The following is an 18,059-nucleotide window of genomic DNA, read 5'->3' as shown; positions in this document are numbered from 1 at the left end:
ATTTAATATTACAAATTCATAAATTTATATTCTATTAAATATATTAAAATGGTTAACCCTACATGATTTATAAAGAGGATAACCAAAAAGTAGAGAAAATATTGAAAATTAGACTTATTTACAAATTACATTAAAGATTTTTGCGAATTACTGTCTTAATAATTTTTGCAAATTATAACCTCCAAAATATCAAAGTCTACAACATTCAGACTAAATCATAGGATTTCGATCAATTTAGTGGTCAAAATATTTGGTAAAGTAATTGGAGTCCTGTAATTTAGGCCGGATGTTGTAGATATTGATATTTTGGTGGCTAAAGTACGTTTAAAAAAAATTAAAGATATAATTTACAAAAGACCTAACTTTAAGGTTGTAATTCACAAATTATTTTAAAATTAAAAATAATCTATAAATTAAGGGTATGGTGTTTTCTAAAAAAATAATTAGTGTTAGGAAAGTGGGGCTTGTAGTATGTCGTATTGAAGATAATATTCTCTAAAATTAAGATTATTTAAAATTAATTAAGAGGTGAAATTATTATGAAAAAGTTAAAATTAATATTAATTATTTAATTTTCTGCATGTTTGCTGTGAATAATTCTATTATTAGATTATAGTCTAATAATTCACTATTTGTGCTTATTTTGAAATAAATAATCTAACTTTTGTGCTTATATTCTACTATTATCAATTATCTATTATTGATAATATAGTATGTTGAGGACAAATATATATTAAATATTAAATTATTAAAATATAATTCAAATAGATTATTCACGATAGGTGAAGAATTAAATTATTAATCCCAATTTTTTCTTTAAAAAAATAGGTGAAATATAAAATTATTTTTCCATAATTTAATCCTAACAAAGTATCTAACGAACTACATTTTACCCAAATTTGCACTAAAAGAAAAGAAGCTTTAGAGCAAACCCAAAGTCAAGCAACAATCCAAACCAGTAGCATTTCCGATCACTATCACTTCTCTCTTAAAAAATCTTTAAAAATTCCTCCTTTTTTAGTTTCTGTAATCCATAATAATTCAATTATTACAGAATATATATATATACATATATAATACTCTAACAATAATAAATACAATTATATCTTCACTCTTTCCAAAACATCGGATTTTGATTCTCTCTTGAAATTCTAAATTCTGGGTGTTTTTATTTGGGATTTTCTCTTTAAGATTAAAGAGAGAAATTGGACTTTCTGTGAAGATGGGTAAGGTTGTAATAGTTGCAACTGTGTTAGGAGCTGCAGCAATTTGTGCCGCTGGTGGGTTAATTGTGAATCGTAGGATTAAAAATGGGGTTAAATGGAGTCGTACGATGGAAATTTTGAGGGACTTTAAAGAGAAATGTGGGACTTCCATTGAGAATTTGAAGGAGGTTGCTGATGCCATGGTTGCTGAGATGAATGCTGGTCTTGTTGCTGATAATGTTAGCCGTGTTAAGATGCTTATTAGCTATGTCGATAACCTCCCTACTGGGTATTTTTCTACTTTTTTTCATTTTGGGTTTAAATTGTTCCATTTATATCCAAGTTTTTGGTTGATTATTGAAAATTTTCTTATGTTGTTGTTGTTGTTGTTGTTGTAATCATTGATGATTATGTATTTCATTCATGTGCTTACAATTTTGTTGGTAATTTGAACATCAATTTTGCCTATTTACTTGCACTTGATGATACTTTCACCTTGTCATGGTAGTGGATTCTAGGCTTTAGCCTAAACTTGCAAGAGCAATATGATATTTTTGATGGTAATAAATCTCTTAATACAAGCATTTGTTTTTCCATTATCCAAAGTGGTAATGAATGGTAATGGTTTTTATGAAGAAAAAGGATGTTTGGAGGTAAACAACCATTACCATCCATCCAACAGCAAATCCACTATGTATAGGATGGTTCGAACACTCATCACGTGATGAACCAACTCGGCTACAATTCTTTGTGTTATATGTTACATATTCAAGATTACTAGTATTTTAATCAAATGACCAGGGTTTTTAGGCACGTTTAGGACTCGATTCTCAGGCATCAATCTTATTCCTTTTAACATTACACAAATTAGTGCTATTAGGATCAGTTAGTAACACAGGATAATGAAGTTTCTTGAAGTATAATATGATATATTTGTTATTGTTAAGAATATGTTCTCATGTGATCCCACATGGGTGATTCAGTGAGATATTCAAGTAGAATATAAGCTTGGTGTGCCATATGGTTCGGGAAAGAACCTCATTAAGTTTGTGTGTAATCAACTCCCAGTTGTGGATTTTGATGTTGGCAATTTGTGTTTTAGGTGTTGGAAAGTAAAGGTTATTGAAAGTTCAAAGGTTTCAAAAGTTTTTTTTTAGAAAATGACTGTTATATACAAACCATTCAAGGATCAAGTATGTAGATTATAGGTATTGCCATGTTTATTAGTCATTACTATTTTAACTTATTGTTTGCGTTTGTGGACCTTGCTCTTATCCCATGTTTTATTTCTCATTGGTGTAATCAGGGATGAAAAGGGTTTGTTTTATGCATTGGACCTTGGCGGAACAAACTTTCGTGTTCTTCGAGTTCAGTTGGGTGGCAAGGATGGTGGTATTAAGCATCAGGAATTTGCAGAAGTTCCAATTCCTAGGGAACTGATGGTTGGAACTTCCGATGTATGTGATTCTGTATTTGTTGAATGGATTCCTTTGATGCTGCTCGTTATTAGTAATTATGATGCTCATTAATAATTCTGGATGTCAGGATCTTTTTGATTATATTGCAAGCGAACTAGCAAAATTTGTTGCCCAAGAAGGTCCAGAGTTTCAACTTTGTCCCGGCAGAGAAAGAGAACTCGGTTTCACCTTTTCATTCCCTGTAATGCAAACATCTATTGACTCAGGAACTTTAATCAAATGGACTAAAGGCTTCTCTATAGATGATGCGGTAAATTCTCTCTCTCTCTTTGTAGTGTTTCTAAGTTTATAGATTATATTTATGGCCATGGGCTATTTATAAGCAACTACTTCATATTGTACTTTTGGGTTTAATATTGTATGCCGAGGTGCGAGTATTTTTGTAGTGCAGTGAGGATAGTCTTGCTGGAGATTTTGTGTTAATAAAATGAAAGGGTTAGGGTGCATGCTTGTTGGATGATGTTCACAAGAATATGCTACTTGTAAGCTTGTGAGTGGTTATGCGAACCTGTTTACTCATTTGGTACATGCAGCTGTATCTTTGTCTAGAGCTTAGCTGATTTCAAATAGGCTAATACAAGTATAGGTTAGCTCTTCGGTTTTGGTTACACTTTTGTGCACACGATATGCTTTAAAGTTATATGCATCAATATACAAGAACCACAACTTGTAAATTTTGTTCCTTGAATGCGTAAATGGTATTCTTTTTTTTCTTTTTTTTTTTTTTTTTTTTTTACATAGGCTTGTTGCCTTGTAGGATCGAGCGAGAAATATTTGTAAGAAATCAATGCTCACTTACTGTGATTTTTAAGTGAAAAGTGTCATTTTACTTTTTTTTTTTCTGGAAATCTATTAACTGCTTTTGCAAATGAATTTTTGTTGCTCTATATTGTATGCTCTTTAGCCCCTCTATGTAGCTTGAATGTGCACAAATGTGATTATTATGTAAGATATCTGGGATAAAATCCTTCAGTGTGCAATCTTTTGGGGATTTCACCGGGTTTAGGCTGTTCAATGTTGTACGAGGGAGGATCATCTACAGATATTTGAACCATAGTGCAAAAACTAGATATACATAACATTGAAAAATAGAATATAAGTGCATTAGCCTATATTAAGCAAGTTTGTCGTTGGTTGAATGATCTCTTATAATGAACTTTCAGAAGGGTGAAATCTTTCACTAGTCGTGGTTGATTCACGTTTTATCCTTGACATTTTCGAGTTAACAACCCGAAAAAGCTGTATATTATTTCTCTTCGCGTGTTTGCTGTCACTGTCACTGTCACTCTATCCCCTTAAATATTGGTTCCAAGTTTATCTGCTGAGTGTTGAGTACTCTCATGCACAAGGTTAGTGTTCACACTTCACACCAACTTGACCCTTAAGCTAGCCCTTCACTCTTCCTCATGGCTATTGTGTGAGGGTGAGAATGCAAGTCTATTTGACCCTTCCTCACCCCTTCACTCATCTTCCTGCTTTATGGTATGAATGAACATTTCTTTTTTTTATTAATCTTATGAATTAAATACTACAACATCAACACAACACCAATAGTTTCAAAGACTTAATCCCAATGGGTTGACTACTTGAACAAAAACAAATCATCGAATAAATCATGGGTATTAAAGATCATACTATATTCAGACCTATTTAATAATAATATACAACTAAGAGAATCATTTCTAATGGCCATCCACTTATATTATTCTCTTGCATTCTTGTCTATCAGTATAAGCCAACAACATTCTGTTACCCCAACTTTAGAGGCTCCCACCTAGGTGGGGATAGGCAGGGTTGAATGTACACTAATTTATTCTTCAAAAGAAAAAAGATCGTTTTTAGTTGACTTTTAGTAGCAATCATCATTTGCAACTTACACATACGAATTAGACATTATTTAACGAACCATTTTACTATAATCCATTTTTAATTAAAAACTAAAGAAATACAAATCTTTGGAATAAAAATGGAAAATGATATATAAAATAATTAAAATGGCTTTCTTATTCATATCTAAAAAATCAGACAGACACTTGATGTTAGAAATAGTTTTGTGGAGTGGAAGGAAGGTTATGACATCTAACCAAATTCGGGTAGGACATATGTCACTTATCTTTTGTTTGGTCTAAAGTTGCTGTTGAGTTATGGCATTAGGAAGAAGTGTTATCATTGTTTGTTTAGTTCAAGGAGAAGAAAACAATCAGACCTTAGCTTCCCTTTTCCTTCTATTACTTAGTTGCTTTTCCTTTTTCTCTCGTGTTCCTTTTCATGGTGAAAATAGAATAAAACTCAGTACATCATTGGTTTTGTATTTTGAAATTAACTTGGGCTTAGCATGGAAGTATCTCATATATGGTGAGTTATTCTCCGTGAGAAGTTGAAGGTTTTTTGTTTGATACTTTTGCTTAATTTGAATTTGTTGCTGACTATTCGTGCTAGGTTTAGGTAATTCCAATATAAATTCGAGCTTTTATGGTAAATGGTTTATTCCGTAGTAATTTCAAATTTCTTCATGTCATATGACCAGGCGATGAGTCTATAATAACACTTCTAAATTTAATATGAGTCCATATCATGCATGTCATTTTGAGCACTTGAATATCCAAGGAACTTTTTGAACTTTGGAGTAAAACAAATATTAGTCTCCTTCCATGTGGATGGCTTTTAGTTTGTTGGTGGCTTTGTTGCCTAATATTTTGTATTTCAGTTTTTGGTTATTTGAGTGGAAGCTAGGGAATAAGACTAAAGTTAAAAGGGAATAGAATTTTAACTTGTGTAAAGTTGAGGTGCTGTTTTAGAATGAGTTGGGACATTTTCTTTTCTCAATCTTTTAAGTAAGAATTAAAATTAAATTTCTCATACTGCTTAAGCTTTGCATATTTTCACATTAACAATAAATTTCTCATAAAATACTTCAGCTGTGTAAAGTTGAGTTGCTATCTTGTAGATTAGTTGGTAACAACCGCTTTGTTACCTTACATCGGACTGTTCCCCAACAATGCAATAGAAACTTGTGCGTTACAATGTGAAAAAGAAAAAATTGTCAAAAACCACCCACAAAATCTCATTTTGTCAAGAACTACCTTTTCTTTTCTTTTTTTTTGTCATACTAAATACATTTGTTTGTCACTAAATTTCATTTGTTTCTTAAAAACTACCTAGTAATTTCACTTGTTTGTTAAATATTACCTATTAAAATACATTTGTTTGTCAAAGTTTGTTGGTAGCTTTTGACAAAAAATGTATTTTAGTAGGTAATTTTTGACAATAAGTGAGCTTTTGTAGTTAGTTATTGACAGTTTTTCCTTTAAAAAACATTATACCCATATTGTAATAAAATTAGTGGGATAAAGGAGTATACCGTAATGCTGCAAAGATAAGTTCCTTTTTGCTGCTACAGCGTGTGGGGGAACCTTATCAATTTTTAGATTGATGACTATTCAAAAATTTTTCATTATGAAACATCGTAGAAATTCACCAACTAAACCGTTTCATCTTCTGCTGTCATAGGTTGGAAAGGATGTAGTGGAGGAGTTATCGAAAGCATTGAAAAAACAAGGCGTTGATATGCATGTCACTGCTTTGGTAAGCTTAGGATCTGCATATAGCTATACCGCACGATAACGTATCGTCATGTAAATAATACATTTTTTGCAAATCAAATCAGAATCCATTTTCTGATTAGGACTTCTGCATTTTAGATTCTCTGATGCACATTATAAAAATCAGGTTAATGATACAGTTGGTACACTAGCTGGAGGTAGATTCTCAAACAAAGATGTCGTTGCTGCCGTGATATTGGGCACAGGAACTAACGCAGCATATGTGGAAAGTGCCGAAGCTATACCTAAATGGCAGGGCCCATTACCAAAATCAGGAGAGATGGTAAATAGCAAAGACATCAACTAAAAAAATAATTTGCAAATTACAGCCTTAAAGTTTAGGATTTTTGCGAATTACAGCCTTAATGTTTATTTTTTGCAAATTATAACCAACAAAGTATTAAAGTCTACTGCATTCAGGCTAAATAACATAATGCTGATCATTTTAGTGGTTGCAATTTAAGTTTAAGTGGTCGGAATTCTGTAATTTGGCCTGAATATTGTGGATTTTGATACTTTGGTGGTTGTAATTCGCAAAAAATAAAGATTGAGGTTGTAATGTGCAAAAGTCCTCCACTTTAAGGCTGTAACTCGAAAATTATTCGGACTAAAATGAAAAGTTGTCTATCTTTGAATTTTTTGGCAAAGTATCGAACAATGTTCATTGTCTTAGCTTAAGGAAAATTATAATGTTGTGCCTCAGGTTATTAACATGGAATGGGGCAACTTTCAGTCATCAAAGCTACCGTTGACAGATTATGATTATGCTTTGGATTATAACAGTCCCAACAGTGGTGAGCAGGTGGTTTTTTTTTTTCAAAAAAAAATATAGATAATTTTCCATTTTTAGTTTTTGGTCAATTCAAATCGTTTAGTTCATGTGCTTATTTGGAAGGACGTATGATGCTGATCTTTTTGTGTCGGTGAACTGGTTCTATAGATTTATGAAAAGATGATTTCTGGAATGTACTTGGGTGAAATTGTACGTAGAGTTCTGTGCCATATGGCTGAAGAAGCTTCCTTCTTTGGTAATACTGTCCCTCCAAAACTGCTGATTCCGTTTATTTTGAGGTATGATTTCACGGCAGAACTTTGAGTTGTGCTCATCATTTTTCTTCCACATTCATCGTTTCGTTTTTCTTGATGCTATGCCGAGAAAATTTCAAATTGATTTTGTGGTGATTCTATAAATTGTCGGCATGTTAGAGCACCAAAAAAACAATTAGAACATAGAAAATCTGAAATTTCCTTCCAAAAAGTTGGTGGCTGTCTACACTCCATAGTCCATAGAATCATCTCGGTGAAGAAAATTTAAGAGTAATATGGGTTAGATGTAAAGGCCTTTGAGTGGAATGTAAAATTACTTTTAAGTTCTGGGTTTTCGAAAGATTTGAATAACTGACTGAAAAATGTTATCGCAGGACGCCTCACATGTCAGCTATGCATCACGACTCATCTCCCGATCTTAGTGTCGTAGGGTCTAAAATGGTGGACATTTTAGAGGTATAGATATTCATCTAAAAATGTACTCTTTATGCAAATAAGCTCTCTATTGATCTATTTGTATTCGTTTTGTTCATCGCCCTTTTATTCTTCCCTTTATGACGTATATTCAACCTTCAGATACTGCCCCTTTCGCTTAAGAAAAGGAAAGTCATACATAAGCTCTGCAATATTGTGGCATCACGTGGAGCCCGTCTCGCTGCAGCGGGCATTTTGGGGATTCTCAAGGTTTTGGGTAGAGACACATTGTCGAACAGTGATGAGAAGCAAAAAACTGTTATAGCCATGGATGGGGGATTATATGAGCATTACACTGAATTCCGGGAATGCTTAGAAGAAACATTGAAAGAGCTTCTCGGGGATGCAGTCTGGGAAAACATCTCCATCGAGCATGCTAATGACGGTTCAGGAATCGGAGCTTCTCTTCTCGCTGCTTCTCACTCACGCTACCTTGGCGTAAAGGAGACTCAAGAAGATATTGTAGTCGTTCCGTCAATGGGGTTCTGAGGTTTAACGAGAGGTCGATACTCAATATACAAGTCTGTAAACTGATTGGTACTTTTGTTCTCCCTTATTTTTGACCTCCCAATGTAATGAGCACCTGGATGAGTTCATAAGATACGACACATGGGTGAAAAATTGATGCATAGAATTTTTATGAGAGATCAATAATGGGGAGATGTGCAATGTTGTAAGAAGTTCAATTGTTTCCTAATGGTATCAATTATCATAACCCTAAATAAAAGGCCATTGAGGTGTCTTATGCTATATTTTTGTGTAAATTTTGATTGAGCGTGTCGTTGTTTGATATATGGGCAAAATTCGGCAAAATAGTGTAAATTGAAAGTGATAAAAAGGGTGTATTTTACATTTGGGTTTGTTGAGTGTGAAATAGTAACGTAAAAAATAAGTAGATAAAAAATATTAACAAAAGAAAACTAGTAATATAAAGATTTACAAACAAAAATTATGCTTTTGTTTCAAATTAGTTGTAACGTTTGATTTTTCAATTCTTAATATTTTTAATTATTTATAATATAAATAATTAAAAATAACAGCTACTCTAGTGAGAAATCGTCTCTCAAAAAATGCCCTTAAAACAAGAAGACTACATTTTTATTTTCTCTTTAACTTGTATTAATTGGACTATTTATACTTAATGCGTCTTTCAAAGAAACTGTCTCTCACAACAATTTGTGTAAAAATAATTTTTGTAGAGAAAACTCAAACTGTTTTAATTTATATGCTAAAAAATAATTATAAATTAGAAATAATAAATAAATAATAAATAATTTAAAATAGGGAAAGTTTCAAATTGTAGCAATATCTGAAAGGTTGCAAATAGATAGAAGTATTAAAATTTTGATTTGCTTTGATTTTTTCATATAGAAAGAAAAGTCAAATACTATTGTCTATTAGTAATTTAGGATAGTTGCTTGTTTTTTATTGGAGTATACAGTTTTTATCGCCGCCAATTTGCAAATTGCTAACTTTAATTTTATCATCTTCCTATCAACAAAACCACCGATCTAGACTTTTAAGTTTTTTATAATCCAAATGATGATAATAATAATAATAATAATAATAATAATAATAATTGCATCATTTTCATCGAAAAGTTGGTCCAATTATGAACACCATGCCAGTTGCCAGTTCCACGCTATATACCCAAATTTTCTTACTTATAGTACAATGGAATCTGCTTATTCATTGCACCAGCTTACAAATACAACACCAGAAAAGCCAGAACAGATAAAAAGAAATGGGAGATTGTCCAATTAATGATAATGGTGAAAAAAGGTTGGAAGAAATGATGAAGAAGATAGAAGATGAATTCTGGTTACCAGTAGAATTGTTGAAGAAGTTGAGTGATGATATTGAATTGATGATTAGAAAAGGCTTGCAAGATGAATCTACCAGCTTCATCAAGATGCTTGTTTCCTATGTCGATTCCCTTCCTTCTGGGTACTTTTTTCTTTTTTTAAGTAAAATTCTACTGTTTTTCTTAATTTTGATGTTAAATTGCTTTGGTAACCAAAAGAGAATGGCTCGGACCCTCCGATACAATTATGAGTATTATGATGAGTGAAAAACAATGGCATCAACAAGAGACACAACAACAACAATGTGTTTATGAGGTATCAATCCCTCTCAAATAAAATATGTTATCATTAATATAGTCACAACTACACTGATAACTCAACTTATAATAGTCAAGAGGTCACTTTTAACCCATAAAGATTTCACCTTTAAACTCCACGCACTCATATAAAAACACTCTAATGGCCAATGTCTAACTTCTCTAATGTAATTGCTTTTTCTCTTTGCTTCTAGTAATATTCTAAGCCCCTCTTATATAGCTTAGCACATATTAGAAGCCCTAGTACCAAACCCTTAAAAGCCTCAAAGAAAACAGCCCGCAAAACAGAAAGTCGCAGAATTGGGCCCTGTACCCCGCTCGACTGAGCCAGCCTGCTCGACCAGTCGAGTGGGTCTTCAACAGCTTCTGATCTTCTTGTTTAGCTGCTGCCTTGCTCGAGTAAGTCCTCCCTTTGAGCCTTGCCTTGTTCAAGGCACATTCCAATGCTCATTTGGTGCTCCACACTCATGTTCTTCATTGTACCATCATCAAGACACATTGAAGGCTCTTTTTTGTTGCTCACAACACCATCATATTTGGTAGATTGGGCACTTACTCTAACAGTAACTTGCTTCGATTCTATTGGGAATTTGAAGCCATTCACAAAACTCAAAAAATTTGAATGTATAGTCATTTAGGGACTAACTTCTAGTAAATGGGACTGAGATTAGCATCAATCTGTAATGTCACTGTTAAAGAAACCATCTCAACCAAAAGCTTAAGCTGATGATTGAGCCCATTTATATACTCTAACACGCCTCTCACACGAAAGCCCTTTGGGCTAGTAGTGTGGATGCAGCTTAGCCCTCCTCATATCTAGTGCAAAATATTCCACTTGAATTTTAAGGGGTTGTTTAGATTCGAACCCATGACCCCTTGCCGTGTTGGCTCTGATACCATGTCAAGGAACCATTTCAACTAAAAGTTTAAGCCGATGGTTGAGGACCCACAAGATATGTTATATACTCTAACAGCCGTAAGAACTAACAAGCATTCTACAATGCAGACATTGATATAACATTTTCCATTAGAGGAGTAAATACACAGAAATGAAATGTCTTGTGATTTGGAGTACTACATGAAAGTAAGACAGATACAAAACTATGAAGTATAACATTGCCATACATTGAAATGATGGTTATCTTATTGTTTTATTTTAGTGATTGGCATTTTTCTATTCTCAAATCCTTAATCTTATACTATTATTACCTAATATTTGTAATCATAAGTTAGAAAAACTGAGATGGGTGAACCTTGGTGAAGGGAGCCCAAGGTACCATGTGGTTGCTAAACATAGAGTATTGGGTGTAGAAACATGGGCGTCACCAAGACAGTAGCCTATACCATCAAGCTGCTCGAACGAGCACCTTGCACACTTGGATGAGCAGCCCTCGATGCCGCCCTCTGTCAGTTCTTCCCATCTTCGTGTACCATTTTTTTTAGTCCTTTTTGCTATATATATATATATATATATATATATATATATATATATATATATATATATATGTATATGTATATATGAGAACTAAGCTTGAGCCAAAAACACATACTTTTGTGCTCATAAGCTTAGCTTGCTTGTGTACTATTTCTCCAACTTTATTTTTTTCATACTCAATTGCAACTCCATGGTAATACCTTCATCAGTGAACTTCAAACTCTATCCTCTAAACACCTTACGGCCCGTTTGGTTAGTGGTATTAAATGGTGGTATTGGGAATGATTTATAGTGTAAAATTTCATCAAAAGTTTCATACCATTCCCATGGTAATGAAATTTTGATCATAAAAAAGTTTTTTTGTTTACAAATTTTCATTACCACCTAATACCACCTCTCCCAAAGGTAATGCATTGGAATGAATTTCATGAAGAAAATGAGATGATTGAAGTTGGATAAGCATGACCATCAAGCTAACCAAGAGATTTTTCAATCAAAATTACACTAGTTTTTCATTCCCATTACCACCTATCAAATGGGCCGTTAATGCAAAACACTAGTATGGCCCCTATGTTGCTTGGACTCTGGTAATGATGTATACTGGTACGTGTCCAAGTGTCAGATACATCTAAATATTCAATTTTACGCCTAAATTGAAGTGTCTAAGTGCCATACCAATGTCTGAGCATCAAGGTTCGAACACGGGTACGTGAAGCAAACTGAAAAGTCTGAGTAACATAGCCTGCCCCTAAGGGAGGACATAGAGAAGTTGGTGAACCTCCTTAAAACCCAGTGTTATTATTTGCCTTATTTATTGCGTTTTCATCTTATTACTTGCAATAGTAATTCAGTTCCTTAGTTGTACCTTCAAGTACAAATCAACTCAATCTTCTGTTTCCTTGTGGCTTCTGCTCCTCACCACCAATTATAACAAAACTGAATAGTATTCTTCTGGTTGCTGCCTTTCAGTCATGAAGAGGGATGCTTTTATGCATTAGATTTGGGAGGGACAAACCTACGTGTAATGCGGGTTACGTTGCAAGGAGATAGGACTACTAACCTTAAGTCTGAATCCTATAAGGTTCCTGCTTCAATCAAGGTTGGAAAATTACATGTAAGTAAAATCTTTCTCTCTTTTTTGTCTTTGAAGAAATGAGCTGTTTTCAGACATTTGATACAGAGCTTTGATTTCAGGAACTGTTTGATTATATAGCGGAAAAAGTTTCACATGTTCTTGAAAACGAAGATGATTTAGACTACAAGATTCCTCCTGGTAAGAAGAGGGAGCTTGGTTTTACTTTCTCATTTCCGGTGCACCAAACAAGGATCAACTCTGGGACTCTCCTTAATTGGACTAAAGACTTTAATGTAAAAGATGCTGTAAGTCTCTTATACTTCTTTTATATATGTACTATTTGATGGAGTATATAATATATCTTGGGGCTACCACCATAAGCTTAAGATTTTGGTTGAGTTGTTTCTTTGACATAGTATCATAAGCCAATGTGACACACATGACACACCCTCATTTCAAGTGGTATTATTTAGCGCCAGGTTTGGGGATGTCTGTGGCTCCGTGTTATATCTACACTTCTAGCCCAAAATGCTCTCGTGTGAGGGTTATGATAGGGTACATAACACATCTTGGGTTTGGGCTTGCATAAATTGTTTTTTGGATATGGGTTTGGCAATGATAACAATGCATGCAATTCATTTTATGATGGGCTTTTCTGTGGGTATATTTTCACAAATTTTTGATTTTAGCTAGTGTCAAAGTGTCTCTCTAGTCCTTGATTCCACACTTTTGATATTGGACACTATTTAGACCCAATAACATTTCATCATCCCAACGCAACTAAGTGACTCCCACCTTGGAGTGGTTTGAAAGGTACAATATTTGCAAATTCTTCCTAAATCGTTAAGGAACCATCTGGAACCGCCTGGAACCACAAGCAGAACCGAAACCCTAAGGTCCAAATCAGGTTCCAATTTTTAAGAACCAGAACTGGCCCAACCCGGTCTGTAGCCATCACTGATCAAAAGTACAACAGGAAGTGAAGTGCTTGTGGAATAGAACATGCACATTTATGACCTTTTCTTTTCATTTGTAATTCAATGTTCTAAAACTTTCTAGTTCATGTATGAGCTTGCGAAATGTCAACTTCTAATGGGATACAGAAGATTGCTCCTAAAAAATGAAGGGAAATATTTTAAGATACTGCTTAATATTCATCCAGTACAGCTAAATTGATGAACAATTATTCTAACATTTGATCATTTAAATCTTATCAGATTGGCAAAGACATGGTAAAAGAGTTAACAAAGGCTTTAGAGAAACGAGCTATTGATGTTAACGTGACTGCTTTGGTAAGGCAAACGACCAGTTCTTCAAGTGAAGTTGTCAACGTTTTCTGTCATTTCTGTTTCTGAACTTCCATAGTTACTAACATATAAATCGTGACCAGCTCAACGATACTGTTGGCACATTGGCCGGAGGTCTGTTTTACGACAAAAATGTTGTTGCGGCTGTCATTTTGGGTACCGGATTGAATGCCGCTTATGTAGAACAATCTGATAACATAAAGAAGCCGTATGGTCCCCCACCAGAATCAGGACATATGGTATATGAAGTTACATACATTCCCTGAATTTAAGAAAGAAATGTTGATTTCGGAACTTCAGTAAAAAATAATGGTTTCATTGTCAAACTATAGGTAATCAATACTGAATGGGGAAACTTTTATTCTCCGCTTCTTCCATTGACGGAATATGATACTGCACTAGACAAAGATAGTCCGAACCAAAACAAGCAGGTTAATGTCATATTCACATTTTAGATGAAGAAACGGATATTTTTGTATTTCTTGAAACTTATTACAACTCGCTCTAGTCCCTCAGATTTTAGAGAAGATGCTATCCGGAAGATATTTGGGAGAAATTGTGCGTAGAATTTTGGTCCAATTAGCCCAAGACGCTTTGCTTTTTGGTGACATAATACCTCCGAAACTTCAACAACATTATATATTAGGGTAAGTGTAAAATTTGCAATCAATCTTTATCGCACAATAATTTGTCGGTAAGCATGTTCGTTATGTGAGATTCAGGACGGATATTGTTTCAGCAATGCATAGTGACAAGTCCACGGACTTAAGGGTTGTAAAGAAGTATCTAGAGGAGATTCTACAGGTATGCTTTTTTATCCTATTGTGCATATCTTTTCAAACATCTTTTCTGTTTCCTCGCATTCTTCGTGCCTGAGCAGTGAGCATGTGCTAAACTCTATTTACTGTGAACGCTAGTCTTTCGTTTTTTTTTTTCAACCCGTAATGAACTAAGCCACCAGATTATATAAACGATCATACATCGCTAATATTGATTAAGGTTTCTCTAAAAGTGTTATTTGAGCTTATTCGGACTTCTAGAATTATTTTGGTGAATTCACTCTGCTAGTGATTATCTTGGCTAATCTATAGGTGGAGGATTTTCTCTGCACTTGTTATTTGAGAAGTTTTTGGTAAAGCAAAATGGATTTGTACTGTTCCGATGATCCATATGGAACTTTAGATTTACTAAAATATTGTTTTAAAACTCATACATCTAAATGGTATCAGCAAGTCTTGTATGAGACCGTCTCACCATGAAATGAGCTCACATAATTAGCTCATTTCTCTAACTGATCACTTTTAAGATTGTAACCGATCACTTTAAGATTATAACTGACCCTAAGACTATTAAGGGATCATTTAAAAAATGTAAGTGATCACTTTAAGACAATAAATGTACATTAAGTTAGCCTAATAGAGATGGTCTCACCGTGAAACCGTTTCATTTAAGAATTTGTGAAATGCATATCACCCTAGGTGCTTTAATATCAAACAACTCTTAGCATCAAATAACATTGTTAGTGTGAGATCGAACGGGGTTTTGATCGATAACCATACAAGAAAATATATGTAAAACTCACGTTCATTTGTTATTTGCTCAATTTCCACACACTTTTGATAAAGTTCAAGTGACACATTCTTAGCTGAATCTGCAGACACTGATTTTGGGCATTTATGATCACTGAAAGATGCAAGTAAATAAAACAAAAGTTAAATTTATAATTTGATTATCAATTTTTTTTGATATTCAGATAAGCAATGTATCCTTGGAGAAGAGGAAGCTTGTTGTCAAGATATGTGAAATCGTGTCAACACGAGGTGCTCGACTTGCTGCTGCAGCAATACTAGCAATCCTTAAGAAGCTAGGAAAAGACACTGCAAACGAAGGGGAGACTGTAGTTGCGGTAGACGGTTCATTGTTTGAGAAGTACGACGAGTTCAAAGCGTGCTTACAAAAGACGCTTGCCGATGAGTTGCTTGATGAACAAGTATCGAAGTCGGTTGTACTTAAACAATTCAAAGATGCATCAGGAATTGGTGCTGCTGTTGTTGCTGCTTCTCACTCAATTTACAATAGTTGATGTTGTTGTGTATCCTGCTTTGATTTTTGTGGTTAATTGTGTACAAGTTTCTTATATTTTACCATTTTGACACACTTCTGAATTAATCTTGTTAGTGAAAGCAAGTATTTTACCTTGCCTAGTTGTCGGAAAGGAGTACAAAAACATAATAAAAATAAGTCTTTTTTTAATGTAAATTAAAGTTAAAAGTAACGTAAACTAATATTTGAAACCTCTTAATTTAAGGTCATGTATAATATCACATACTCCCTTTAATTCACTATTATTATTCTATAAGTTTATTGACATTTTTCGATTTCATTCTTAATCTACGATTTAAAATATAGTTAAAGTGAAATTTTATTTGATTCGTTTTATTACAAATTTAATTGATATTAGTTCTTTTTATAATTTTAATTATGAAAAATTTGCGATATTTATGATTTAATTAGTGCATTGATAAGCGATTTAATTAAGTTCTCTAATAATTTTCAATGTTTTTTTCTTTCTAAGAAAAAAGTATCAAGTTTTTAATCTTATGTTACATGAAATTATATTGTTATTGTGCTCATAAAAATGAAAGTTGTTGTTCGCAAAAAAAATTTGAGATTGTTGTTTGTAAAAAGCCTAGATTCCAAGACAGTAGCCGGCAAAAAACCACTCATTATACTCTAAATATCTAATAATTTTTATATTATACTTCATATTTTTTCAAACCTCTTAAATTTTATTTTCCGACTTTGGCTCTAGAATAAGAAGACATGAGACTAAATTGATCATGAGTGAAGAAATGATTATGTAGTTGAAGGAAGGATGACCTTCACCCCCCCATTTGTCTTTTTTCTGTAAGGTATGATTAAGGGAGGATTCTAAAGTACAATAAATATAAGTGTTGAAAATAAGGGTAAAGTCCTTTCATTTTCCAAGTAATTGGTTCATAACGTGCTCAAGCAATATCCAACAAGATATCAATCACCTTAAGCTTGTCTTTTGGCTCATTATGTGTTTCTGATACCTTTTGTCCCCGATATTGTCAATTATGATTCCTTCTTCCACTACTTATTAGTAGTTATTAACAGTGCCATTATTTCTTTCGTGTATGTAATTTCGTTTGATTGAGGTTTGGATCGGTAGAATTCCAGTCTAGAATTTGAATACCACAAAAAAATGTAAAAGGTGACGGCATAAAGGCAACCGGAACCCATGGGCGACGGTCAGACAACGGCCAAGTGACTGCATTCTTGTCACCGTATGAAATCAGATAAAGGGCGACAACTGGGGTTGGTCGCCAGCTTGTTGCCCCACTTTTCCAACGTCTCTTTTTTAACTATAGAAATTCTCTAACATTAATCATTTTATTTAGACAAATATAAAAATTAGAAGGGTCATAATATTTTTACTTAATATTTAACATTTTTTACAGTTTTTCTTTAGAATAAGTATTGTTTATTATTTATGATGGGGCATGAGCATTACGAAGCTTCGTATATTGTTGTGCGATAGCGGAAGCAAAGGCGATGAACAACAATGAAACAACAAGAAATTCAATGCAAACAACAAGGAAATGACACAAGAAATTAACGTGGTTCACTATCAATGAGATAGCTACGTCTACCGGCACCGAGAACAAACAATTTCACTATGATCGCAAAGAATACAAGATGAATTACAATCACGCTCACAAATTACGATGGCTCTCTTGTGATCTCTCTTTTAATTTGTGAATCATACCACCCTATGCTAACAAGGAGATGTATTTATAATAAAACGACTTGAAAGACGGTTTTAGAGCCTAAGTAACCACAAATAACCGATCACATATCAAGGTAACCGTTCCAAAAAACGGTTCCCGTGAAAAGAAACTTCAATTACGCGACCCGCGTAAAATTACGCGACCCGCAAAGCTGGACCAGAGGCGACTCCGCGCCCCGCAAAGTTCTTCGCGCCCCGCGGAGATCATGCTATCTTGCTCCGCGCCCCGCGGCATTCTATGCGCCCCGCGAACTCCCTTCTGACCCAAAATTCATCTTCTTCCAATGGTGTTTGCCATGTTTGAGTCACCATTATTTAACAATCTCCACCTTGACGAAAACTCGTATTCAGCAAACGATCTCACAAACACATAGTGAACATATCTCAAGCCAAATCCCGATGTAAAGCTCATGCATAAACCGTACATCCTGATAAATCTTCAACCAAGACTCATCCCGACAAGTCTTCAACCAAGACCTATCTCATACTTGTCACCAAGT

At 34.0% G+C, this 18,059-nt stretch overlaps 2 protein-coding genes across 2 annotated transcripts; both read left to right on the top strand.

Annotated features, from left to right (window-relative positions):
- Window positions 1–904: 904 nt before the first annotated feature.
- Window positions 905–8,598, top strand: LOC130800141 (hexokinase-1-like). Its single transcript, XM_057663508.1, has 9 exons — window positions 905–1,494; window positions 2,512–2,662; window positions 2,751–2,933; window positions 6,194–6,268; window positions 6,413–6,568; window positions 6,989–7,087; window positions 7,226–7,356; window positions 7,707–7,788; window positions 7,909–8,598. The coding sequence occupies exons 1-9, from the start codon at window positions 1,223–1,225 to the stop codon at window positions 8,293–8,295; spliced, it is 1,536 nt and encodes a 511-aa protein (XP_057519491.1). The 5' UTR covers window positions 905–1,222; the 3' UTR covers window positions 8,296–8,598.
- Window positions 8,599–9,356: 758 nt separating this feature from the next.
- Window positions 9,357–16,128, top strand: LOC130800134 (hexokinase-2-like). Its single transcript, XM_057663498.1, has 9 exons — window positions 9,357–9,753; window positions 12,333–12,477; window positions 12,558–12,743; window positions 13,656–13,730; window positions 13,829–13,984; window positions 14,078–14,176; window positions 14,262–14,392; window positions 14,468–14,549; window positions 15,499–16,128. The coding sequence occupies exons 1-9, from the start codon at window positions 9,551–9,553 to the stop codon at window positions 15,826–15,828; spliced, it is 1,407 nt and encodes a 468-aa protein (XP_057519481.1). The 5' UTR covers window positions 9,357–9,550; the 3' UTR covers window positions 15,829–16,128.
- The last annotated feature ends 1,931 nt before the right edge of the window (window positions 16,129–18,059 follow it).

The sequence above is a fragment of the Amaranthus tricolor genome, chromosome 1, assembly GCF_026212465.1.
Source record: "Amaranthus tricolor cultivar Red isolate AtriRed21 chromosome 1, ASM2621246v1, whole genome shotgun sequence".
NCBI lineage: Eukaryota > Viridiplantae > Streptophyta > Magnoliopsida > Caryophyllales > Amaranthaceae > Amaranthus > Amaranthus tricolor.
The sequence above is the reverse complement of the archived record's forward strand: the minus strand, read 5'-3'. Positions and strand labels throughout refer to the sequence as shown.